The sequence below is a fragment of the Cynoglossus semilaevis genome, chromosome 5 (genome assembly GCF_000523025.1).
Source record: "Cynoglossus semilaevis isolate Cse_v1.0 chromosome 5, Cse_v1.0, whole genome shotgun sequence".
Classification (NCBI taxonomy): domain Eukaryota; kingdom Metazoa; phylum Chordata; class Actinopteri; order Pleuronectiformes; family Cynoglossidae; genus Cynoglossus; species Cynoglossus semilaevis.
The window spans coordinates 18,339,693-18,367,027 of record NC_024311.1 but is presented as its reverse complement, the minus strand read 5'-3'; the positions used below and the strand labels follow the sequence as shown (position 1 = coordinate 18,367,027).

At 42.0% G+C, this 27,335-nt stretch overlaps 4 protein-coding genes across 4 annotated transcripts; all 4 read right to left on the bottom strand.

Moving 5' to 3' along the window:
- On the bottom strand, nt 1-1,014 carry nmbb (neuromedin Bb). Its single transcript, XM_008310930.2, has 3 exons — nt 524-1,014; nt 258-439; nt 1-103 (listed from the first exon to the last, which is right to left on the bottom strand). Exons 1-3 carry the CDS (start codon nt 672-674, stop codon nt 17-19), a joined length of 420 nt encoding a protein of 139 aa, XP_008309152.1. The 5' UTR covers nt 675-1,014; the 3' UTR covers nt 1-16.
- Nucleotides 1,015-2,433: 1,419 nt separating this feature from the next.
- Nucleotides 2,434-5,457, bottom strand: sec11a (SEC11 homolog A, signal peptidase complex subunit). The gene is made up of 6 exons (XM_008310919.3): nt 5,262-5,457; nt 4,769-4,878; nt 3,969-4,118; nt 3,675-3,794; nt 2,970-3,027; nt 2,434-2,875 (listed from the first exon to the last, which is right to left on the bottom strand). Exons 1-6 carry the CDS (start codon nt 5,310-5,312, stop codon nt 2,825-2,827), a joined length of 540 nt encoding a protein of 179 aa, XP_008309141.1. The 5' UTR covers nt 5,313-5,457; the 3' UTR covers nt 2,434-2,824.
- Nucleotides 5,458-8,651: 3,194 nt separating this feature from the next.
- On the bottom strand, nt 8,652-19,105 carry alpk3b (alpha-kinase 3b). The gene is made up of 14 exons (XM_008310929.3): nt 18,785-19,105; nt 18,527-18,702; nt 17,690-17,811; nt 17,147-17,264; nt 15,913-17,071; nt 12,566-14,738; nt 11,943-12,090; nt 11,722-11,849; nt 11,526-11,561; nt 11,166-11,440; nt 10,204-10,292; nt 9,899-10,116; nt 9,082-9,130; nt 8,652-8,980 (listed from the first exon to the last, which is right to left on the bottom strand). Exons 2-14 carry the CDS (start codon nt 18,649-18,651, stop codon nt 8,683-8,685), a joined length of 4,938 nt encoding a protein of 1,645 aa, XP_008309151.1. The 5' UTR covers nt 18,652-18,702; nt 18,785-19,105; the 3' UTR covers nt 8,652-8,682.
- A 3,310-nt stretch (nt 19,106-22,415) lies between these two features.
- LOC103379381 (cryptochrome-1-like) lies at nt 22,416-26,463 on the bottom strand. Its single transcript, XM_025055827.1, is given in 12 exon segments — nt 22,416-22,744; nt 22,844-23,028; nt 23,030-23,056; nt 23,135-23,286; nt 23,509-23,649; nt 23,836-24,003; nt 24,431-24,571; nt 24,773-24,927; nt 25,109-25,227; nt 25,309-25,503; nt 25,738-25,956; nt 26,413-26,463. Coding segments are annotated over 12 exon segments (1,566 nt in total). The 5' UTR covers nt 26,415-26,463; the 3' UTR covers nt 22,416-22,682.
- Nucleotides 26,464-27,335: the final 872 nt, after the last annotated feature.

The window sequence follows — 27,335 nt, the reverse complement described above, 5'->3', positions numbered from 1 at the left end:
CCACTCATGTGTCCACTCATGTGTCCATGTGTTCCAGACTTTTACCTTCTGCATCTCTGTCTGCTTTGAAGCGTTCTAGAATCTTCATCAACAACTCCAGCTCCTGTGAAACAGTCAGGAAACAACACAGTGTTACGATCTATGTCTATGTCCTCACGTTAAACACAGTGTTACGATCTATGTCTATGTCCTCACTTTAATGTTTTTTTGTTTGTTTGTTTGTTTGTTTTAAGGTGGAGAATCTTGTAATCCCTCACCTGAATACTGGAGCGGCAGTCCTGTGTGTCCAACCGCGCCCTCAACGCCACCCGCAACTGTTGGAGAAAAGCGCTGCGCTCCTCCTCGGGGAGATCGTCTTCCAGAGGATCAACCAGCTTCGTTTTCTGCTTGAGTGGCACCGCAGGCTCATCCATCAGACTCTTTTTCCCCATGAAGTGACCTAACAAAACAGGAAACACACAATAAGCGCACACTCCGTGGTGGAATGTGGTGCAGTTGTTGTTGTTGTTGAAGTTGTTCTCACCTGTGGCCCACAGACTGCCTCTCGGGTTCACTTTGATCTTGGCAACTTTATTCCTTAACTCGGTCAAGTCCAGTCTGACGGCATCGTGCAAAGAAAGCAAAGAAATCAACAGCAGTGAAGTGAAAACGCCGCATTGGCGAAGGTTAGCCATGTTAGTGCCCAGTGTACTGTCCCCCGGGAATCGAACCTCCGAGTGTCTGCTGCCGGTCTTCAGCTGCTCCCTCCCTCATTGTCGTTATATAGGCTTTTTCTGACCGGGGAGGGAGAGAGGGAGGGAGAGAGGGAGGGAGGACTCCCGTCATTTATCTACACTGTGAATACAAATCAGCCATTGATCTGAACTGAGATCAGCCTCCCTGACACTGCGTCTTTTACGCACAGAAGTATTTGTCATGGAACGCATGTAGAAGACAAGTTGTCTTGACGATTGACTATTTAAACATTAATCTGTGCTTTTAATATTACATGAAGAGTAACTTTTATTCACCTATATGTCCCGTTTCTTCCCACATTACACTCCATTCTCAATATTCAATATAAACTCACACCATTAGTTTGTGTTGGCTTTTACCGGGCTTATAATTACACAATTCTTATTTATGGATATAGGGATATATATATATATGTATATATATACATATATATATATATATAGATACATATATATATATCTAAACAAAACGTTCATAAAAACCTGTATGCTTAGAAAATTAGTTTCAAAGTTAAAATAAGATAATTTTAGAAAATGTTCAGATAATTAAACTTTATTCATTTATAATAGAAACGGAGGTTTATTTATAACAATAATAATACAAATACTAAAATAATAATAGGGATTTCCCCTGTCAGTGAAACACACTCAGACGTTTACCCCCCCGCACCTCCTCCCCCTTCCTGCCCAGAGATACCGGCCCCTCACAATGAGCAGGGTGACATTTGGCCAGTTGCAGCTTGCTGCTGTGATCACCATCAGTCCTCAAAGGACAAGAACCTGCTGGTTCTCACTGCTAATCTAAGGAGCAGAGAGCAGAGGACACAGTGGCTCAGTGGCAGCTGCAGCGTGTACCGTACTGTCAAAACCACATCAATGAAACAATCTGCATACATGTCAGTATGATGAGCTACAGCCCATCCAGGTTTGGGAATTGATCCGTTAAGTGCTCTGTGATTAACAGTTTGTTGGTTAAAGAAAAGCTCAGGTCTTTGAGGTCTAATAAAATGGTGGCCCAGCACAATCAATCAATGCTGGTCGAAGGTGGAGAACTGCGATGGGTTCACGATTACTCTAATGTGTGGTTACATGCAGTTGTTGAACAGCTTCAGTAGAATACACCCTGATTGCAGGAACATTCAAGTGGGTTCAGACCACGTAAACACAGGGCGGTGACGAGGTTAATGCCCCCAGACAATAACAGAACCAAAAACAGCCTGAGCCCAGATCTACTCACATGGATGAGGGTTGTTTTTTAATTTCTTTTTTGAGTAAACGTAACAAAATAATTGGCTCTACAAACAATCCTCAAAGCAGTGATATTAAAGTCTGACTCTCACACCTGCACCTTCTACGTCAGCTCTTTTGTGCACCATCCATTAGAGTCAGATTGATTTCAGCTTCTGTATTTACCTTCACTTTCATAGATAATAATGTCTTCTACAATACAGTCTAATAAATAAAGGAACAGTTTAAATATACTTGTTGAATGATGTCAATTCACAATAAGAATCTCATACTGAACTATATATTCATGCAACAAAGGTATTCAGAAATACAACAAAATCATTTCTGTCACTAAATTATTTGACACAAAATATTTTATATAAAAAACAAAAACATTTCCATATTTTAGCAACATGTTCCATATTTACTGCATCATTGAACAGGAGAAACAGAGACAAGAAAAGAAAAGAAGTCATGGTGGATGGCAACCAGTTATCATATTTAATACCATTCAAATTCAGTTCTCATAAAATACTTCACATACGTTTCTAAACACAATGGATCAACAGAAAGAAAAAAAAACAAGACTTAACTTATTTTTAAGAATGCATTTTTTTTTACATTTTCTGTGACCTCTAACTAAATCTTAACTCTGTTTGTCACAAAAATATTTTAAAGCTTGAATTTTTTATTTATTTTTTCAATGTAAACACCCTATCCACATTTTTACAAAATGTCCAAACAAATGGTACAAAAAAGCTTGTTGGATATGACAAAAGTTTAACTAAATTCTGTTTCTGAAAGTTTTGAAACTGAGGTTTCAGGATGTTCCATATCCTTGAGTCCTTGAAGGTCAGGGGGCCTCACTCTCGGTGGACTAACACGAAGAGACCCAACAAGATGAGAACAGCATACTGTGGACACACACACACAGCGGAGGTGAGAAATCCCAACGTGAACTCAAACAGACAAACGACTCTGAGCAGCAGTGAAGAGTTAAACACTCACTTTGAACTTGGGGTAGTCGTTCATGAGAATGGTCACAATCCCAATGTATGGCACAAACCTGAGGGTGACAGATATTCAGAGTGTAACTGATGGGATACGACGGCAGCAGCTGCAGCAAGACATGACATGACCACAACAGCCTGGTCTGTAATCCCTGCTGTTGTTGTTGTGATCAGGATTAAAAACATTTAAGGACATTTCAAACCTCAACACTGTGGTGTTGTATGATGAAGCTCTTTGCTTGAATTTTTAACTAGAAACAAATGCTAGTTAAAAACATCGAGCACTTACATGAGTTAAAATACAATCACTCCAAAAGTATTCTACATTTCTCTCAAACAAAGTACTTTGAATCTTTGGCGTAACATCCTTAAAGCTAAGTGCTCATTGTCCTCCGTGTCCTCCATGTCCTTCTCAGACAGAGGGACAAGTACAGACTAAGACGATGAGCTCCTTCATTTTAAATTACCTAGTGAAACATAAACCAACCGTAATACTTTCATCAGTGAAGACGGTGGAAATTAAACTGCAGTTTTTTTGAAGGTGACCTTGTCAAATGTGTCCTTACAAAAAAACCCCAACATTTAATTACAGCCATTTCTGCAGCGTGAACACTTTAAAGACGCCTCTGAATAAAGTGCATGTAAGTGTGGTCCTAACTGTGACGTTACCTGGTGAGATCAAATACACAGTAAGGTAACTTACCCTCGAGCCCGTCCTACTACATCCTTCTTCTCCAGCCAGTGTTGACCCTGCTTGTACAGCCCTCTGTCGTCAACGGCGTTGTTGTCTCCTTTGGTCAGAAACTTAATGTCTCCATTTTCCCTGTAAACAAATGATCTGAATGACTCTCGACCCATTGTATAATATTTCTGATCATTCCAAATGACAAACGGTTCTTTGGACTGTTTTACATTTACTCTATACAGTATATAAAGTTTGAATGGATATTTGAAACTGAAACTTTAGACTTTAGAATAACAAAACAAGGGCTCGTACTTTTCATGGATCTTGAGAACTCTATGTACGATTGGAATCTCTCTGCCTTCTATCCTGAAGACGACTATCTCTCCGACTCTGATGGGATCTTCAACTCGATTGGTCAGAAACAGCAGATCTCCTCTGTGGAATGCTGGCTCCATACTACCACTGGAAATAAATGCAAGAAACAACTTAGTATTGCTTAGTGTTTTAAACACATTACTGTCTAATTTAAGGCCTAATCCTGTCAGGTAATACAATTACTAAATGCATCGTGCAAAATAAGTTCCTGGTATTATTGAAAACAAGAAGCAGAAAGAGAAGCAAAAAAAGAGTGGAAGATAGTCAACAACCAAGACAACAGAATCAGACTTTATAAAAACTTTTACCAACGGGAGAAAACTTCTACATTTTAAAAAGTAACTATCTGATTGGCATCTGATTCTAAATTTAACTTGTTTTTCCAGTTTTTCTAAAATGCTTCTGTATATAAATGGTTCTCTCCACTAAACAGCAACCATAGGTAAATTAAAAATCAAACTGCTTTGTTTTTTAAAATACCAAAAGTGACGTCAGACGTCAAATGTTACTTCATGACAAATGTGTAGACAAGAAATGCAACAATACAAAAACGGTAACAATACTTTTGATAAACACTCAAGTTTAAAATACAGTACAGTACATGTGTGTCACATCTGAGACGATCCTCCCTGGAAATATATGACAATCATTAGCTGTTCATGGAGTTTAATGAGAGTATGCATCAAAATAATGTACATAAATAGGTAAATAATACACACAAAATAACACAAAGTTACCTGAGAACAACAACAATAGGACTCTCACTGCCAGTGACGACCATCAGTCCTTTCCAGATCATCAGAGCTGAGGAAACTATCATACCAAAGTTCAACAACTGGTAATATAGCTGCAAGACAAACGGACAGGTTTGAACTGATGTTAGAAAAATATTATCTGTTCTGTACGAGCATAGAAACAGCTTGATATGTGTGTGTGTGTGTGTGTGTTACATACGAGACAGACTGGAATAATGTGCACATCTGGCATTAGAACTTAGCTCACACCACAATGTCATTAAAATGACGAAAAATCAGGTTATTAAAGCTGCATTTGTCCATGTTATCGCAGTAAAAATCCGACCCGAACGTTTACAGTGTTTGATTAGTCGCTCGCCACCGTTGCATACAGATTGTGCAGCGTTTAAACAGCGCTCGGTGGCTACTTCCCGTTAGCTGTGAGCTTTGTGACCAATGCAGTGGTTTTCAGCGAGAGATCGGTCCACAAACTTACCTGCCGCTTATTCATGCGACGAACATCGTCGAGGAAGTCTAACGAGAGCATGGTGAAAAATACGGAGTAGAAAAGTCGCCCAAAATCACATGAAAACGTTCAAAGTAACGAGCATATGGATGGATGCACGATCACCATCCGAATCTTTCCGGGTGCGCTCAACCGGAAGTCCCGCCCACACTGAGAGAGCAGAGACGAGAGCGCTGAGGTGTCGCTTCAGGATTGTACAAAGAACGTCACTCAACGGAGAGTTTTTTGGGTTTTTTTTTTTCAAAATTACATTGTTTGTTCATCATCAATTGCAATTCTCACGGACTTATCGGATTTTTTTTGTATTTAGTTTTTTATTGTTGTTGTTTTTGAAGATGGTCGAATGTTTCTGTGTGGATTTTTTTTCTTTTTCTTTTTCTTTTACCAATCGTCATAACATCCACACCATCGGCTGGAATAGATCACAGCTGTCAACAGGACACAGTGCAACACAGAACAGGCCAGAAATTCAGACAAACAATCGTTCTCTCCCGTGATAATCCAACAAACATGTAAACAACTGACAAATCTGAAGGGTTTTTTATTTTGGTAAACAAAGAGTTGCTGTACCTCAGTGGTTAGTACAGATGTTTTACAATCTGAGGCTCGTGGGACGATTTCAGACCTGGTAATTTACATGCTGTACCCCGTGCAGACTCAGACTACAGTAGCTACAGTAGATCAACTACTAAACAAGTTTAAACAATTCATGCAAACGCCAATATTTTTTAGAACTATAGAGACATCTTTGATGGTCAAATTTGATATTTCTTTCTTTTAATTTTCTTTCTCTGATACGGCCCTGGGTAAATACACATGTGTTACACAGGCCTGTGTTACAACAGCAGCTGTCCAGTTCTCACACACTGCAGAATCCAGTTATCTGTTATAGTTTGGTTTTCATACATTATCTCTAACATGATTTGTTTTTTCTCTCTTGTTCCTTTGAGACTAGAATATCACTCATCGTTATATTTATGGATACGTATGTTCACACAGTCGCAATCTGCATGAAAGAAAAAACAGATTTATGTGTTGATCTCTGAAGAACAGACAAAAAGATTGTGTTTTTAAATGTTGTTTATCTGTTCGGCTTCAACACTTTTATTTCCACCTCCTGTAATGGTCAGAATGACTGAAATGACCAGTTTTATTTCCACCTCTTGTAATGGTCAGACTGAAATGACCAGTGTTACAGCAGTGCAGCAGCCACTGTGATGATGATGATGATGATGATGATGATGATGATGATGATGATGATGATGATGATGATGATGATGATGATGGATGGTACTCATTCTTAACAATGCTGTTCACTGGAAGAGGTTGTTTTTATGTAATGGAACATTTCAAATGTGTGATTTTCAATAATCACCACCAGAATCACAGGATCACAGACAGTGTTGTTTTTAGATCTGTCCGTTTGAGTCACTGTTTCATTTTTCCTAAATCTTTTGCTCCATAGATTCAATAAAATACTCACTGACTAAACATTCATTTTATATCCTTCCCCTGCACGGCTGATGTTTGAATCTACAACAAACACGCCTGATGTTTCTCTCAAACATTGCTGCGTATTGACTCTGACTCCCAACGTCAAACTGCTAATGTGGTTCATGTCCTCCAGCTCCAATATTAGAGACTCATTCACATTCACATTAGCTCAACATGGTCCTAATAAGTGACATGATGTGATGTGTGAAAATGTACATGCAAAATGTCTGCAGTCTTATCATGAGTATTAATGTGGAATTTACCCGCTGCTCATTATTACACAGATACTCAGTGCAGCATGAAGAGCTGTGTCACTGCATCTTTTCTCTGTCATTTCCCTGATTCACTCACCAGTTCCATTTAAATGTCTCAGGGGAATCATCGGAATTACAGAATATCCACTCCTGGATGTTATGAACTGGTTTTGGTCTCCTGAAAGACCGGCGTGTTATAATTATGACAAAGTGAATACCACGCTACACTGATCAAAAGAATAAATATTAAAATCATTTGATGATAAATGTAAAAATAATGTTTGCTGTATTGACAGATGCCATTATTGATGGTTCAAAGTTTCGTCAGTAGGTGGGAGTAGTGTCTCATTCCTGTTTCCTCAGAACACAGATCAGAAATCCTTCCTGCCACGATCACAGTCGACTGATGGAAGTGATAAATGAATCGTGTCGTTGATCGTGACTTGAACTGTTGACACACGAGGATTGGACAACAACTTTTACATAACACATGACTCACTAATGAGCAGCATTCAAAAACGATCATCCTGATGCAGCTGTAGTCATCTACACACACACACACACACACACACACACACAGCAGTATTGCCCCCAGTGTTGGTGCTGTTGTCCATGTCACAGAATATTTAACGGCCTTAAGCCTTGATTTATTTTAGCCTTTTTTTATTAGCCATATTTAATAGCCTTCTAAATCTGGTGCACTTGTTTCTCTGACCTTCAGAAGGACGACTGATGAGTTTTATGACCTCTTTCTTTTCCCTAATATAAAACATCGATGTTGAGTAAAACACAGAATGTGATGAATCTGTTCAGTCTTACTTTCACAGTGGACTTCAAGCTAATTCCACAATCATCTGTTCATTAAATGACCCACGTCCATCACAGCTCTACGTATATTTAAAATGATCAACCAGCACGGTTCAGAAAACAACAGCAAAGAAGCCAAGAAGACGGGCTGAACTCTGAACATGTTAAAAACTTCAAGTTGTGTTTTTACAGTTTGAAAAGGAAATGACATTCACAGTTTCTGTAGAAGGTGCAAACGTGAAGCAACGCAGCAGAAGTCGTTACTCAGTCTACGTATCTACTGATCTACAAACAGTGTGACATGATTTTTTTTTCTTGTCAAGCTGATAACTGAGGAACTTAAATAATATTTCTGCTTTTAGCCTCAGTGTCTGTTGATGTGCTCTGTGATAGGAGGAGACCATGAACTGCATGAGAACATTTTTATTACAAGATTAAAAAGCAGACTCATTCCATTTCCACTGTGTTTTTTTTTTGTAAACTTTTTTCTTGTACTACTTACATTCCAGGTTTAATTTAAAACATTACCATTTACTTTAAATCAATCTACTCAACAAAATGTACAAACACATCGGCCTCAGACTCTTCAAGCTTGAACCAACAATTTAATTTAAAGAATCACATAATACTTAAATAAAACATCCATACTAACGTAAAAATATAATATGGATTTGCGTAATTTAGTTTATAGAATGCCAATTATTTTTATTGTAACTAGTGAAAAACACAGTGAATGAATACATCTAAAGGGATCAGACCACGATAACTGAAGATGGCGAGGAATGGAAGTTAAATTAAATTCATCTTTTTTTTTTTTTAGTTTGTGTTATAGGATCTTAAGTCTGTTCAGAGGCCTTTTCTTTAGGAGGGGTTCTGCTGCCTTCTGGGTCAGACTTTCTTGGCACTCGGGGACTGCCAGCAGCTTTCCGACCCATCTGAGGGCTGGAGGAGCCAGCAGCCATCTTGCGTTGAAGTAATGGACTCTTGGAAACCTTTTGCTTCGATGGCGTCAATAAAGATTCCGTGACCTTTAGAGACCTCAGGCCAAGGAGACCACAGAAATAGTTACACTGGTGCTGGGAGACAAAGTGCTCAAAAACCTTGGGGTTCCCTTCAGCAGACACACAGTGATGCCTGCAGTCAAACACAACAAAATCAACACTGAAGTCACGGACGTTCAAATCTGACGTTTACCGTGTGTTAACAAAAACAGCACATTCACAGTTGTTACTGACCCTGTGGTTTTCACTGACAGCCCAACATTTGTTATCTTCGTGTCAACGCCTGCAAAACAAAATAAATTCAAATTCAGTCTTTTTTTTATTTTAGTAGTGTGACTGTTTGGAAACACGAAGGTTTTGTCTCAAGTGACCGATCATAAATTCTGACCCTGAAGACTGACCTTTTACAGACCTGCTGAGTCTCCAGGTCTTATCCACTTAAGTACAGAACACACAACACTTCTCTTTACACTCAAGAAAATTTGGATTATTTCCAAGGCAGCAACGAACCAGAACCTTCTAGAACTACTTCAGTTAGAATGAAGAGATTTGAAATCTTTGGGTTTTTTTGTTTGTATTTGTTTTTAATCAAACGTCCATTTCAGTATATATCGGGTTCTGTTTTGGTGTTGAGGTGTTTTGTGCTCTAGTGTATGTGTGTAATTTTGTGACAAAACGACACCTACATCCTTATGTTTCAGTCGCTGCTCATTTTTATAGCAGTTTTTTATGAGTGAATCTTTTTTTTTTTTACCACCTCTCAGCGCTGTGTGCATCTGTTGTCAGGTTTCTGAGGTGATTCACGTCAACGACCTACTGGCAAAAACTGACTCTTCTTACATTTCAGTTATTTTAAGTACAACAGACTTTTGATGAGAGGATTAATAACAGTTCCCTGAAACTCAGCAGAACGTTCACCACTTGTTCTCATGTAGGATGTAACATGAAGGAGGCCGCTCCTTGTTTTTAAAAAATGACTTTTTAAAACTCCACATTTTAGGCGACACAGAATCGTGGTTCGTTACTGCCTTGATATCAGGGGTCAGATTACCTTCGAGGCGAGTGAGGAGCAGATTCCCACTGGTCCACTGATAGATCCAGTGCTGCAGGGCACAACATTTCTGCTCCACCACAGAGCCGGTCCTCACATGTGTCCTGCCAGCCTGACCCAGGTCACAGTATTTCTGATAGACTCCTGCCAGGTCTGCCTCCACTGTGGCGTAGGGCACGGTGTTGGCTGGTCTGTAGATCATGTAAACCGGCAGCACGCTGTGGAACGATCAGGTGATCAGGATCATCTTATCTTATGGCGACTTAATGGGAATCATTTATGTCCTTGAAATTATTCACACTCACTCCAGGGTGGGGCCAAAGTTTTCTATAGCTCTCGCCTCGGCGGAGAATATTTTACAATATTCACGAGCCAGATTCTGAACTCTACAGTCCTGTGGAGAGGAAAAAGACAAGCCACAAAAATAAAAATGCACTGGTTTGGTTTATTGGTCAACATTTTTTTTTTCAATTAATAACTAAGCCATAATGACAATGTTATAAGACTACATTTAAATGAATAACCCCCTTGAGAGACCAGTAGTAAAATTAATCAGGTGACTTAATATCTTTTTGGTCTCAAGTCAGAATTTGCAGAGCTCAAATTTGCATTTGGCTGGAGGCTATTATATGTTCTCCTTAGGGAGTAATAATAATAATAATAATAATAATACTAATGTGTAGGATATTCATCATGTACCTTCACCACTAGAGGCTGCCAAATCCAACATACTGTACTGTACGACACACTGGCTATACTGTGTCTTGGCAGGAGAAACAGACATAAAGAGCTGCCGTGAGACTCCCGAGGCCTCGGGCCAATAAACCCTGCAGTCGCCGCCAAACTCCACAGCAGAACGTGATGACAGCGGGCGCTGAGGTGTCCGTTTCAAACGGCAACATAATAAACAGAGAGAGTCTCCGTGCTTCAACCCCAGTCTCTGTACCGTTATTTTACTATATTGATCCAAATGCAAAAAAAAACAAATGTGAAAACCGTCTCTCCTTCCTGTAGCTGTAGAACGCTTTTGAGGAGAAATGTTTTCATCATTTAGGGCGGATTAGTTTACTAAGAAGGAATTCTGGGAGATAACGTCCTGCGGCTAATGATACAGCGTAGTCACAGCTGCCAATACGTAGTGTGAACAATCTAGAAAGAAAAGAAGTCGCTGTCTGGTAGTTTTACAAATTAGATCATTTATAATTCTGGTCGTTAAGGTGCAGATTTGAACCATGATGAATGGGAAAAGTTACGGTCGTCTTTTTACCTGTTTGATGATGTCCAGGTTTCTTTCCACGAGGCCACCTTCTCCTTTGCCTCCGTACGTGATGGGGTTGCGAACTTTGATAATACACGTGTGGCCAGACTCAAACACGGGCTCCAGGCCATAAATGACCTTTGCCCTCCAGACTTTGTGAGAGCAGCCATCGCCGATATGTGATTCTTGAATCATGATACGACCAAAAAATTTGTTGCCCCACACGCCACAGTCTGCAACACCTTTGTTGAACATTAGGGGCATCATTTCAATTTCTTCTCCAACTGTGAAAAACCAGGAAACAAGAGACGTTACTTATGTCGCTTTACGACTTTGTCAGCCTCAAAACTCAGTGAAACGTCATCATACCTCCAATGTCCTCTCGCAGGGACATTCCTGCCAAGACTTGGAGAAAAAAAAACAACAAAAGAACAAATGTATTTATTTATTATAATGACTTCAACAAAAAGATTGTTGGCCGTGGAAAAAAAAACAACAAAAAAAAAATGTATTTATTTATTATAATGATTTCAACAAAAAGATTGTTGGCCGTGGCTGTACATACTGTCTGCACTCAGTAAGGTGTCTGTGGCGTCCGTGCCGTATTCGTTGGTGATGACACATCCGTAAACACCAGTGTCTCTGGACGACGCTTGAACAACAGCCAGATTGACGGGTGTCTCGTCCCCTGCACTGAGAGAGGGACAGTTACCGTTTAAATCATTTTAAAGAAACATGTTGAATTAAAATCTCAACTTCTATTTAGCAGATGAATGAATCACTCACGTTCTTTTGACCCGAGTGATTTCCTCTTCGTTTTTGTACCATTTGATCACGGAGTCACTCAGAACATTGAAGAACTGACACCAGAGTTTCAGGTGTCCTGAGGCATCGCCGAAGGATTCACCCCTGATTTTGCGAATAACCTGAGGAGCTGCGTGAGAGAAACACAGTTCACAGGTAAAAAGTCAAAGAGTTAAAGATAACGTGACGTATCGTAAAGATGATGTTTAAGAAAATCAAAAAAGGTGCAAAAAGTTCATTTTCTGTCATACAAATTGAAAGCAATAACAAACAGCAGGAAAATAACTATAATAAAACTATTCATATATACAGTAACTGTAGTTTTTATGACTGTCAAATTAATGATTTTTTAATCTGATTAACCCCAGGTAGATTAATCACAATGATCTCAGATGAATCCAGACGACGTAACATTCCTAAATGTGACAAATAAACTGATAAAAACACAAAGTTCTTTCCTGTATCTTGATGAAACGGAAAGACTGATAGAAGCTGGTGCATATTTATGTTTCAAACCAGTTTTTACCTGTGAGTAATAATGTGGTCTCTCAGCAGTGTGTGAACAGACAGTGGAATCCCTACGACACAGTGATTGGACAGTTTACCTTTGAATGGGTCATTTCTGGTCTTCTCCGGAGGCTTTTCTTCAGTTTGCAGGTTGAGCGTCTTCTCGGTGGACTCCTGGTTTGGCGTCTCCAGCGTCGTCTTCCTCCTGTTCAGAAGAGGAGAGCGCTTTTCAACTGGAGAAGCTCTGCCTGCAGGAGGCTGCAGCAGAGCCGACCTCCGAGCCAGACTGGGCGACGTTGAGGGAGTCACGTTAGGACTGACGGAGAGCCTGCTGCTCTGGACAGGAAGCTCTTTTTTCTGATCCTGGTTTTCAACAGGAGCTGGTGCCTCTGTGACGTCCTCACTTTTGGTCTTACAGGTTAGGATTTTGCGACGAGCGCCGGAGGCTAGCTCTTGAGGAGTAGCAGAGGGAAGAGGTGAAACACAGTTTCTTTTTTTCAACAGTGGACTGGCCTCAGGAGTCGGACCGACGGACAGCTCCACCAGACTGATGCTGTCTGGCTGAGAAGGATTCTGATTCTGCTGCAGATCTGAACTGGAGACACTCGGAGGTGAAAGCTTCAGCTCCATCGTCAGAGGAACTGTCTTTCTACCAGGTTCTTCCACCTCGTGGAGATCCAGATCGGAATTGGCTTTGTCATTAGATATAATTTCTGGAGTAAACGTTTGAATTTCATCCTCTTTTTTAACTTGTGAAAGTTCATGAGAAGGACCAGGTGAAGGTTGATGTGAAGGACCAGGTGAAGGTTCATGTGAAGAACCAGGTGAAAGTTCATTTGAAGGTTCATGTGAAGGACCAGGTGAAAGTTCATGTGAAGGTTGATGTGAAGGACCAGGTGAAGATTCATGTGAAGAACCAGGTGAAAGTTCATTTGAAGATTCATGTGAAGGACCAGGTGAAGATTCGTGTGAAGGTTGATGTGAAGGACCAGGTGAAGGTTCGTGTGAAGGTTCGTGTGAAGGACGAGGTGAAGGTTGATGTGAAGGACTAGGTGAAGGACCAGGTGAAGGTTCGTGCTGAGGCTGCTTCGTCCCATCTAACTCCTCAACACTGACTTTTATTAAATCTCCAGATTTTGGACTGATTTCTGGCAGGTCTGAAACGGGTAGAATTTCCTGGACCAGGACGTTCTTACAGGTGGTGGGAGGAAACACAGGTTGGTCAATCCCGTTGACTACCACAGCAGGACGGATCTCAGAGGGAACCAGAGGTAATGTTCCAGAGTCCTGACCAGTGTCTGTGGTCTCTTTAACAACTGGTGTCAGTAGATCAGGGACACGGAGTAAAGTCTGACTCAGGACCGGATCCTTATTGATGAGATGATAGACCTCCATTAGTGTGGCCTTTATGTTAGTGGGAGGAGCTTCGTCATTGATGGTTCTCTCAGGCGTTGACGTCTTCAGGTCGTTCTTCCCGTCATCAGTTCTCGACCCCTGACACGCCTCCGGTGGGGCGGGGGCTGACTTTGCTAACGTGAGCTCCAGTGCTTTTATTTGTGATCTTAGAAGTTCAGCAACGGATATGACTTTTGAAACAGGTTTTGGAATTTCTATCAAATCTCCAGTTTGCTCTGGTGAGGTTTTGGTTGTGTCTGAAACGTTTGCCTCCAGAATCTGTGTTTTAAAAGGACCGTCTTCAGCCTTTTTAGACAACTTCACGTTCTTCTCATTACAAGAAGCTTCGGCGTCCATGTCTGTGTTCTTACCAACGGTAGTCTTGACTTGATCATCCACCTCTTCAGCAGCAGTTTCTGTCTCCATTTCAACCTCTTGGTTGGGAGCCTCAGCTTTAGCCGTTCCTGATAACAGGAACGTACTCTCTTCCTTCTCATCAACTTGCATTTTTGTGCCTTGATTAGAACTTTCCACTGAATCTCTTTGACTTTTCTCTGCAGGTGGTGGAACATCTGATTCCAGGTTTGTGTCCAGAAGACCTCCAAGACCTCCAAGACCTCCAAGACCTCCAAGACCTCCAAGCTCTGACGTCTGTGTGTTTGTAAACAAGGCTGTGCCACTTTCATCTGTTTTCCAGGAACCATCTTTTTTGTCCTCTGTCGCGGTGATAATCGCTGGTGGAACGCCACGGCGTGAAGACGGGCGCTGCGTGTTGTCTCTGCACGTTTCTGGTTCAGTCTTTTTGGTTTGAAGAGTGTTGGACTCAGATGTGCTGGAGGGAAAGTCCAGGTCGACAGCTGCATCATTCGTCTTTGTCTGTGTGACCAAGGGACAGGACAGAAGTTGTAAAAGCTTTGTCTTTTATCCCTAACTATGCAGAACATGGGTAACAACAGCAAACAGCAACAGGGCAACTGGCAACAAATGGCAGGAAAAAATGAAACATTTTAAGTCGGAGGACAGAAATATGACAGCTGTCAAACGGTTTGGAGGGATTTGTCAAAGGAAACAGATTCAGATTTAGTTTTCCTTCTTTCTCTCTTCACGGTTTATAATTTACATCTGAGTCTAACCACGATGGAATGTCAAAAATGTTAAGAGGTACTTGCAACCAACGCAGTGTGTCAGTGTCTGAGGTCACAGTGTCCAGACCTGCAGCTGGAGACGGGGTCACTGACAGACAGCACCAGTCCTCCAGTTCAACACGTGATCCAAGGTTACAGTTTGAAGTTAATTCTCTTCTGTTCCGTCAACAACATTCATTTAATTTCTAATCATTTAAAACGACGGCTGCTTGTCTCTTCTTTGACAATAATTACGCTCTTGGATTAAAGTTAAATAAATGACGACCATGTGACGTATTATCTGAACATTAGCATAATGACGACGTGATAATGAGTCGAGCAATTAGTTCAAACAGAGGGAAACAAAGCTGTCACATCATTATAACAATCACTTCATAGTCACATAATCTGGATTATGGATTAATCCTCTGGTTGGTTCTGGTTGGAGTCGAAAATCTAGACTGACTTTAAAATAGTTTGAATGGAAAAGTTGACTCGTTACAACTAGGTAGAATTGTAAGTCTATAGTCAGGTGTCAAACTATACATCATACTGTAGTAGGTAAAAACTCATTGGTCCTTTGGTTGTTGTGGGAGGAGCTTCATGATTACAACGCTACAACTACATCCTGTCAACTTCAAATCAGTTTCCTGTTTCCTGTGTTTTCCTGGTTTTCTGAAACACAGACTAGTTTCTGTTGAATCCATCAACCGTCCGTCAACCGTCCGTCACCCGTCCGTCAACCGTCCGTCAACATCCATCAACCGTCTTTTTCATGGGTCCCGGCCTCCGTCATTTCATTTTTCTCACACAGCACAGCCTGCTTAAATAAATTGCTATAAATAGCCGCAGGCTGCTTGTGTTGCTGACGAGGCCGGTGTTGGCAGCACAACACACCATGAGCTCATCTGAAAGTGTTCACTCACCTCGCTGGACGGGACGGGCTGCGTCTCCGTCAGCTGATCTCTGGTCTGCTCAGATGAAGTCTCACCTTCGCTGTGTCCGTCCTCTGACCTGTGGTTCCTGCTCTGTAACGATCCACCAGCGGAGGTTTCTGTCTTCACTTCAACATCCATGACTGCACTCTTTACGTCTTTGTCCGTAACATCCTCTCTCAAACTTTTCTGTTTTGATAGAGTGTGTCTCGGTGGCCGTGATGACGGGGCGTTAAGGTCGGAGACAGAATGTTGTTTCTTTGTCCAGTGTTCTCCTGGTCCTTTAGGTCCAACCTTAGCTTCGAGCCTTTTAGCCGGTTCTTCTTTAGCTCCTGACACACCCTGAGGTTTAGAGGCAGCAGCAGCAGCAGTTTTTGGAGACACAACACGTGCACGTTCATCCTTCGGACGCCTCTCCACAGGTGTTGGTACAGTGACGTCAGATGCCGCCGTCTTCTGTTGTGTTCTCACACGTGTTCCCACAGTCCGTGGACCAGGAATCTGCTCTACTTCCATCTTGACGTCTGACGTCTCAGTCGTTTTAACACGATGTTTGTAGGACCGTGCAGCAGGAGGTCCATCTTTGGGCTGTTTTTCCTCAGTCGTCTTCTCATTCTGTGGTTCTGGTTTGGAAAACATGGCTTTGTTAGAAATCTTAATCTTCTTCTTGACGAAGGGAATTTTAGGTTGGAGTGAAGAGAACATTTTCTGAGCGGCGTCATGAATGAACGACCCTCCCTTGTTTCCACTTTCATTCATGTCTTGTCCGTTCATGACAGGTTTCTGCTCATCAGTGCCCTCGGTGGCGGCCGGCTGTAACCTGACGTCGCTCTCACTCTTCACAGCCAAAGATCGAAGGCTCTCCTCCCTGACCTCCTCCTGTGACCCCGGGCTGCTGAGAAGACCCTCCATCGTAGAGCGGCGTTTCCTCTGTGTCCGGTCTGGACTGATGGTTCGCAGCAGCTCCTGGTTTTCTTTGCCTTCGACTTCTTTACATCTCTGCTGGGCCTTCTGTTTCAGCTTGGCAAAGTAACGTTGATGGATCTTGAACTCGTTCATTTCCCCCACCTCCAGAACACCGGAGCAGGACACGATACCTTTGGTGTTGATGGCTGAGGCCTGGTAGATGGCTGCGTCTTCCACGGTGCAACTACAAAACAACAGAAACACAGTTGACCCCAGTGACCTCAGCAGAGCCAACCTGGGGCGTCGAGGTCAGACATACTTGTAGATGTGCAGGGTGTGGCTCTGCCCGTTCCGGAATATTTCATATTTAGGAAGTCCACAGTATCTGTCCATCTGGACATCGTCCTTGTACCAGGTGACTTGAGGGACGGGGTGTCCTGATGAAAACAGAGAGAAAAAGGAGAATATTTCTGGACTAAATGTTGATTCATAAACATTTTCAGGAGCGTTTATGTTTTTAATTTGTTAATTATAGATGGATTTAAGAAAACTTTTCAGGAGCGTTTATGTTTTTAATTTAATTTAAGTTAATTATAGACGGATTTAAGAAAACGTAAAGTCATTAAATTTATATGAACACATGAACCTTTTGTTTAAAAATATAAATGATAAAGTTCTGCAAGTGGTTGCCGGTGCAAAACCCCCGGCAGGTATTTTTAAATTGCATTTCTTAACGCATTATTTTCCATTTACAATCTGTGGTTAATAACTATCCCTGTCCCTGTGGACAGTTGGTCATCTTTATTTTTTCTGTGTATGTAAATGTTCAGATCAGTGACTTTGACAGAGTCGGTCGTTTTACCTGTGACCACGCACGAGAACTTCACGTTGCAGTTCTCTGACACGGCTCTCGACTTCAGGGTTGTTTCAAAAGACGGCTGCGTTTCTTCAGTCAACTGAGCCATGACGCTGCAGAACGTGCTCCTGTACAAGGACGGCAGAGACAACCACAATGTTCTGGAAATCATTTTAAAGTGGAATTTATAAAACCATCATCAAAAAGTTCAAGTTAGAAAAAAACATTTTTTATAGTAAAAGAAAAATTTAAATTTCTATAATTAGTCTCGCAGTGACGTCCATCGAAGTTCCCGTCAGTTCAGATGAAATTATTCAACCAAATTGATTGCATTACTAAAAATAGAATAGTTTCAGCTGCTGGTCAGTGTAGCGTGCAGAAGTCCGGACGACGCGTCACACACACACATCACAGTGGATCACAATAAAGAATGAAGATGTCGTGTGGATGAACCAGCTGTAACTGCAGTGGTCACAGCACATTCAGATCAGCTGATCCATGACTGGTGCTGACATCCCTTCACTGAAGGGTCAGCTCACTGTTTGAGGAAATATAAATGTCACTGCCCAAAATAATTAAATGTATTGATTACGCTTAAAAAACAAAATCATCGTAAACAGTTTAGAAATAAACACATGTTTCCATGTTGTTAACGTATCATTTGGTTTAGAATGGGCCCACGGTGCTGAGATGACTGACACGATGTCTGTAATTGGCAGTTTATTTAAACTGTGGTGACCATGGCAACAGACAACAACACAACAGACCAGTCATTTTCACCCCAGGTTCAGAGAAGTGCTGTGTTAGAATTCAAACTGGTCAAAGTCAGTGGTTGAACTCTACCTGGTCTCTGGCCTGACATTAGAGATGTAGCTGCAGGCGGCGGGGCGGCCGTTCCCGTTGCTGTGTCCGTTGTCCATCCTGCCGTTCCATGAGGCAGAGCGAGTTGTGATCCTCCGTGAACCCATTGTCCATCCAGGATTCCCAAAGAAAAAAAATGTTTCTCTTCTATGGGCTCTCTGAAAGTGGTACAAAATAAAAAGGTGAGAAAAGTCAATAAATGTAAAAGGAAACTGAAATATAACAAAGTCAGAAGGAAACCTTCTCTCGGCGTTCCCTCCTGGACAGAAACCCTGCAGCACTGACTTCAGCCACGGAGATTTCCAATCAAACAGGAGCAGGCGTAAGCCTTCGCACTATTTATAGTTGGCCTGCAAATAGGCACCGGAGCTCATCAGACTTTCCAAAACTTTGGACCATTGTAATAGGACGGTAAGATGAAACCAGCAAACGAACGTACGTCATTTCAGGACTTTACAGGAGGTCATTCCAGATGTTGGAGAAAAGGAATAAGAAACAAAACATCAAGGTTTATTCATCAGCTAGTATCACACTGGTCCCTCCTCAGACTGTTGACAGTCTACAGACAGTTGACAGTCTACAGACTGTTGACAGTCTACAGTCCACACACCACTATGGCTGTTTTATATCTAATAATAAAAAAAATGTAATCCAATAATTGTATTGTTTACCATTTTTTTTACTCATATGACAACATGATAAAATTGAGAAAATCAGGTGACATTTTATAGCATTTTTAAAAAAAATTATTATTTTTATTATTAGGTCTGATCTGTGATTTTGTGGTTCATAGAAACCGAGGCTCTTCCTTCACTGTCTCTCTTGTGGTTCATAGAAACCGAGGCTCTTCACTGTCTCTTCAGGACGTATTGTTCTGATGACAATTGCAGTTCATTGTTCATCCCCAGAGGAACAGTAATAGGAATAGAACAGCCTTATATGGGCAGAGCCCACTGACTGCCAAAGAGCAGTGGGCTCTTATCTGTACACAGGAATGCTGGCACACACACACACACACACACACACACGGGTGGTCAGCTGTTTCTCCTTGTGCATCTACTTCATCTGGAGTTCCAGTTCCATGGACTGGACTGAGTGAACACTCCAAACCAAACCAAGGTTAAATATGTGGACGTCCATTAGCCCTGGTGTCATCACCGCAGCCTGTCATAATAAAAACCTGCTCCTCTGACATCTGTTCAACTCTGCCTCCATCCATTCATCACGGCCTGTAATTCCCAAACGTTCCATGTTTCCTGTCAGCTCAGCGATACGTCGTCTGGACCTGACAGCCGCGATCAAACCAGGAATTTCACTTCAGCTTCCACTGATACCAGAAACATGAATATTCTCACAGACAGATATTAACGTCCAACACACCGTCAACAACACGGTGACAGAGCAGGTCGGCCCGGAGCTGTGATTGGCTGCCAGTTCCCTGTAAGGCAGCAGGATATCACGGTTGCCTCAGCGTGGTCTCAGATATTCCAGATGGGTGTGTGGGGACAGATCAAAGCCCACAGTGATGTGGAAACACCACCACCACCACCACGGCTGACACGACTGGCAGACACTCAGTGATACTGGGAATCCTTTCTAATATGGGAAAACTCCTGGCTGCAGCTCAGGGTTTTCCAAAATCCCAAAACAAAGATATGAAACTATGTGAGAAATGTAAAGTGATGCGGCTGTAAAGACTGGGACGAGGTCTGAACCTCAGAGGGATCGAAGGAATATCTTTATTTCCTGGTACTTTTATGACATCCAATCGGACGGCCAACGGTTTCCCGTCTTGTTTTGGTCTTGTTGTGTTCCGATCCCGCTCGTCATAATATCCTGCCCCGGCCTATTAATAAACGACCACGTCAGTGTGTGAACAAACCCTCACCAAACCTGAATTCAAATGCAGTCTGTGGGGGAATGATTTTATCATTGCGTTCTCGTTGCCTCATGCTCGGCTATGTTTAGCCGCTGTATAAACCGTGAAGTGACTAACACGTCTGAAGTTAACGTCCACAGAGACAAGCTCACCTCCTGTCTCACCTCTGTCACATCAGCTGCTGCTGCTGCTGCTGCAAATGTAATCAGGCAAAATCTAAAGTTTAATTTTTTGTGTTTGTACTGACGCTGGTTCCTGGTCTGGTACCATCAACAACAGTGTTGGTACCAGCTCCAGTTCTTAACTGTGTCAAGGACTAGTTCTAATGAGACTGAAGTTCATTACCACAGGTTCTGGTTCAGATCAGGATCACCATGGTCATTGTAATCCCCTCCACTGGCCTGTAGTTGGTGCTAAGTCCTACAGTTTTCCACAGAATCAAGTTCAACGTTAGAGTCTTTCTACTGTAGACGGTAAATCTTCTGTAACTTTTGGTGACTTCATCTTTTTTTCCTCTGAGGCGAACATGCAGCAGTTCTAAAATATTTAGTGGTTTTAAAATTTATAAAAGTGAAAATCAACTTTCAGACGTTGCTGGTCGTGAAGCAGGCGCTCGTATAAATCACGACGATTAAAGCTTCATTCAGCACCAGCTGCACGGGAACACGCTGTTCTGGACTGAATGGGATATTATAGAAACCAGATCCAGGACGGTGTGAACGCTGAGGTGTTGACAAACTGACGTAGACGTGGGTCAGAGCCGGTGGACAGACGGGGTCACAGCAATCATTTATAATTGTTCTGTCGATCACGGGAATTTAACATCGAATGGACCCAGGATTGTAATACCTGCCTGAGCAGGTGGGGGGCGTTAAGGTAAAATAAAACAGTGTCCTTGTGTCAGTACAGACGGTCTGTGGTTCAACTGAGAACGGCTGAGGGACAAGAGTAACCCCCCCTTTAAAGCCACCCATACCTATACACACAGGGGGGGTCGGGGGGGCAGTGGATTATGTTGATGTTTGACATCAAGTCTCTGTGGAAACTGAGCCCGTCTTTGTACGGCCGTCTGCTCCGCGGCTGAGGCCGTGACATCATCTTCTGGATATTCACACCAGGGACAAGTCCAAGGAAGAAGAAACAGGAGACGAGCTGGCCTCCAAGAACAGCTGTGCCCCCCCCACCACACACACACACACACACACATAAAGCCTCCATGTCTTCACGTGTAGCAGCACAGCTAACACTAACAGCTAACTCTGCTCTTCATGAACATCACCTGCTGTGTATTGTTCTGGGTCAGAGCTGGTTTTTCTCAGACTCTATTTTTATTGGTTGATAAAATTCTGGATAAAAAAGATTTAAGTCGTTTTATCTCAAGACAAATAAACCGAGCAAATAAGTGAGAGATTAAAAAAACATTCAATGAATAAAGTAAGAACATAGAACCTGGGTTCTGTTTCAAAGAATGTCATTGTTCATATATTGATTACTTTTGTTTCTCAAAATAAGCAAAACAACAAACATGCTAGACAAGAAAAATAAACATTTCCCCAGAAATATGATAAAAAAAAACAACTAAAAGTTTTAAGTTAACAACAGCCCAAAAATAGTTTTTAAAAACGCTCACAGAGAAAGACCGTCAGTAAACACTGAGGATCAGACACAACCAGCACTCCACCCTGTGGCCAAAGATGGTATCAGCCCTAGGAGCTCGTTCATAAAAAAGATGAATGAAAAATGTTGTGTGACTGACTTTTAGTGGCCTCTAGTGGACGAATGTAAATATATACCATAACTGGGTTTTGTCGAAATTCTTCAGAAATTAAGAAAATAAAAACAGAAAAGGTTTGATTCTAATATCTGTGCCCAAACCTACTCAGCCTAATAAAGGGAGACGGGAAAAAAAAAATACACCTGAAAGTTTCAGCTGAGACCAGAAACATTTTGTCTCTGTCCCTTTAGGTACAAACCAGACAAAAAAGTCTCGGAGTACTTTTTAATTGAAAAAACACATAAAAAACTCACATCATCGGACATCAGTCCAAAAAGCACATAGTGATACAAAAAAAGTATTTCACATACATTTAATGACAGTTTGTATATTTATTTGACCTTTGACCTGGGAGATATGAACTACAGCCCAATCCTTGTAACATGAAAAAATAAGGATTCAAATAGAAAACAAACATTTTAGGTGACGCTGTACTGTTGACAGTTATTACGACTGTAGCAGAGTGAACTACAGTGTTTGTGTCGTTACTTTTTCTTGCCTTTGCTCTGCAGCAGGTCGGCGACTGATGAGGCCTTACGTTTCAGACCTGTGAGGAAAAGACAAAAATGATAGAAAACGTTGAACTGTTTTTTCCAAAGTAAACACTGAAATATAAACAAATTCAACCTGATATTCTCTGTCATACCTTGTTTTTTGTTGGGCGACACGGCGGCGTCCGACGACCTCTTGGCATAGGCCAGCTTCATCCTCTGGATGTTCTTCTTGTGGATTTCTTCATGCTTCACGATAGGCTGTGGATAGTCCTTACCCACAATGCATCCTGCTGCCTGCTGGACGCTGCAAGGAGCTTTCCACGGCTCGTAGATGTATTAACTTCTTCAGCAGAGGGAGGTACTTCCTGTGGAGAGAGAGGCAGGTCAGCGAGGCCTTCTGTGTTTCTGTGGTGCATCAGCTCAGCCGCGTCAACACGTCCTACTTGATGTAGTCTCCATTTTTGTCCGTCTTTTTGCCAAAGGCCACAGGAGAGTAAACCCTGAAGAACTGGTGGAAAAAGGCACTGGCCGAGAGCCACAGCCAGTTCCCAGCATTCAGAGCCCAGTCTCCGTCCAACAGAAGCTTCTCGAACACCTGCGTAAACAAGGAATGGAGGGAAAAAAAAATCTGTTACTTTAAATGTAAGTGATAAGACGTGTAGGAACAGGTAGGAAAACCAGAGATCAGCAGAATGAGTTTAATGAGAATGAATGAGTTGTTGTGATCAACTGATCAGATATGGTTTGAAACATAAAAATCTTTTTTTGCCAAGAACTCATTTTTCTGCAAAAAAAAAATTAAAAAAAAGAAAGTCACCTTTTGTCCTTCCTCCCAGTTGATCCACAGGTCTCCTCTGGTGAGGAAACAGGCCACAGCATGTCTGGCCAGGTGATGGATCCAGCCCTCCTGTCTCAGCTGAGTCATGATGGCATCAATAAAAGGGAAACCAGTTCGAGCCTGAAGGAAAAAACACAGCAAAAAAAAACACACTCGCAAAGTTTGTAAAAGATTAAACATCTTAAAACAAACACCTTCCTACATAACTGTAGGGTAAAAATCCACCGTCTGACTGATATGATTTATAGGGGTTTTTTTATTAAAAATTATTTTTGCCAAGACCTGATTTTATTTCAGAGTAAGTACCTCTCTCCAGGCAGCTAGGAGTTCAGGGTTAGAGTCCCAGTCCACCTGGGTACAGACAGGGTTGCCCACCATCTTGTTGAAGTTTGGGATCCCCACACTGGCAGCGTAGTAGAACTCTCTCCACAGCAACTGACCATGAAGGGAAACTGGAGGACTGGAGTGTTTGTTCTGCAGGAAAACAAGTGGAACAATGATTAAAATGATTACAAAATAATTATGTTACTTAAAAAAATAACAAAACTATTTCTGGAAGTAGCCGTTATCTGTAAAAGGAAGTCGTGAACAATGAGAGAACTCTATGATCAGGAAACATTTTCTTTAACCACTGCCTTTAACTTTTATTTCATTTTCATTTGTATGATTATAAAATGTTGATTCTATGATGCTGCTGAACATATATGTGATTTGATTTACATGCGACCCCTACTGGTAACATTTGAAGATGACATCTGAGGTCCAGAGAACTGACTTGTAGACAGAAGGCTGAAAATGTTCTCAGTTAATTATGGACTAATATATATTATTATATGAAATGTGTGGTTGTCATGGAGTCTAATTAATGAAACATGTGCAGTGACTGAGGAGCGACACTGACCCCCTGGTAGCCCCCCGCCAGCCTCCACCAGAAGGTCCGTGCGGACAAGCAGCCAAAGGTGACGTAGGGGCTGAGGACCGTGGTGCTGGGGCTCAGAGAGTTGGGTGACGTCTGGGGTTTCTCAAACTTACACACCCACGCCTGAAACAACACAAGACAAAGACAGGTGGCGTTGTTTGACAGAACGCGTCTCTGAGACATGACACGTCACGTGACAAGAGAAGGACAAACTTACACACCCACGCCTGAAACAAGACAAGACAAAGACAGGTGGCATAGTTTGACAGAACACGTCTCTGAGACGTGACACGTCACGTGACAAGAGAAGGAATGATGACGTACTGTTCGTTTCATGTGTTCATCCAGTCTCCTCAGAGCCTCCTCTTCTCCTCCTGGAAACTTCTCTTCACCAGGTGCTGCAGTGTCCTCGCAGAGCTCCCCTAGTGGTGGAATCCCATATTCCTCTTCATGGTTTTCTGTGTAAGGCGTCTTTATCTCTGTGACCATAGAGACACTGAATTCAAGGTTGATGCTTGTGTTGACATCTGTGGTTAAAGTTAACTTAACTATAACTAACTTATATTATCTAACCTAATAACCTAATAAACTCAGATCAGTTTGAATGACTTGAATGATTAATAACATGTTAAAATCATTTGAGTTCTGGCTCTTCATCACCGTTCATGTCTTCCAGGGTCGGGGCAGGAACTGGTTTCTTTGGGGGTCCCAGACTTTTCAATATGGCCTGCATTCGGTTGTAGGTGAGCGGAGCCTTCCCGTTGTTTTCTTCAATAACCCTGCAGACACCACGTGAATCACTCTTACCACACGGATGGGGTGAGTGCAGCGGTCAGTACAGCACAGGTGTGCACACGTACCTGTCCATGTCGTACAGCGTGTGTGAGATTTTGTAAACCACTTCCACTCCGTGGCGTTCGGCCAGTTCTGTCACTTTCCCGTCGCGGCTCAGGCTGTAGGGCTCCGTGTCGTACTCGTACGTCAACTTGGTCACGTCCCACTTTTTGAACAGTTCAGGAAACACATCCTCTGGGTGGCCTCGGAGTACAAAAAGTCTGCGGAAATAAGATGGAGACGCACGTGACGGTTGTCACGTCTGAAGTTTCACATTGAAGCAGAAAACCAATAAAGCACTGTTTCATGGTGGAGTGGAGTTGTTTTTTCATCAGTAAGGTAGAGTTCCACTGGATATATTTTACATCAACATAATATTATGAAACACAATAATCTACTGTCTGAAACAGCTGTTGTCAATATCTAATATGGACGTTTCTGTGCAGTGTTTCTACCTGGATTTCAGTTTCCTCAGGCTGCAGTCCAGGTCATGAAGACATCCAACCAGGAACCTCCAGCGGTTGATGCCCATGTGGTCACTGTTGTAGAGATGTGGGTCCAGGACGAACACGGGGTACAGATCTTTACAGTCCCTGAGAGCAGACACCAGAGCTGGGTTGTCATGCAGCCTGAGTCCCTTACGAAACCAGTGGATACAGTTGTGAGTCATGACCCTGTGGACACAAGGACCGTCGGTTTACTGTACTGTATGTTCTGTTATAGCAACAACAACAAGAACTACTACACCAAATATAACAACAACTACAACAACAACTATAACAACAACAACTACTACAACAACAACTACAACAACAACAACAACAACTATAACTACAACAACTACAAATACAGCTACAACTGCAACAACAACTATAACAACAACTACAACAACAACTACAACACACGGCTTCTGTGTTTGACCAACAGTTCGATGCAGAGCCTTTTTAAAAGACACCGAGCGAAGGTAACACACATCGACTACATTACCTGGTCCTACGTCACGTAGAGTCTCACAGAAAGTAAAACGCGTTTTAAAAAAAATTAACTTAAAGAATATTAACCCGGACGAAAAACTTCCACTCGTAAATGTAGCGGATTTAAAAGAGAACGTCGGGTTTGATAACACTTACATGTGCGTTACAAAACAGGAAGTCGCTCTACGTCATCAGACAAGTCATCCAATCATAAGAGAGAGGGTGGAGACAAGTAACGTGCTTTGCAGCTTTGTCCACTAGATGTAGACAAAGGGCCAAAACACACGATTAGATCCCTGTTTGTTCACAACAAATGAAGTTTTACAATATATACGTATCTACATATATATATAAACTGTATATAAAACAGACCGGAACTGAATTAATTAATTAGAAAAAAAATAGAATAAAAAAACCCTGAGAAATACACTCAAATCGAGTTGAAGCGGGATGATTCTGTGGAAGCAACATGTCGACTCTGCCAGAAAATATTCTCTGACAAATTGGAGAAAGAAGGGCTGTGATTGGTCAACTTTGGAACCTATTTGTAACGAGAGAGAATGGATACAATAAATAAACCTTGGACAGAAGAGAGCAGGGTCACCCCCGCAGTAATCACGTTTAAAATAATAGTGAAGCTTTTAAGAAGTTTGAAAAAATAAATAAATATAATAAATAAAAATGTTGCACACATTCATTAAGCTAATGTTATGAACTCTGGTTTGGCCAACGGTCAGAGAAGTCCTGCCAGAACAGCTTCATACTGAGAGTCCTTGTAATGGTCGCCCCCCCCCCCCCCCCCCCCAAAAAAGGGGCGTCATTAGGAGTGTGTGTGTGTGTGTGTGTGTGTGTGTTTGATTTAGTTCCGCATAGGGCAGGGCTGCCACTGACAACCACTTTAGGACGTCTTTAAAGCCCATATGGCTGAGGAAACAGTTAAGTGTTGAATCGATATGAAAAAGAATTCCTGTGGCAGGAAGTGCCGCTGCTGTCTGTCTGACTGTTTGACTGTCTGTCTGTCTGACTGACTGTCTGACTGTCTGTCTGACTGTCTGTCTGTCTGACTGTCTGTCTGACTG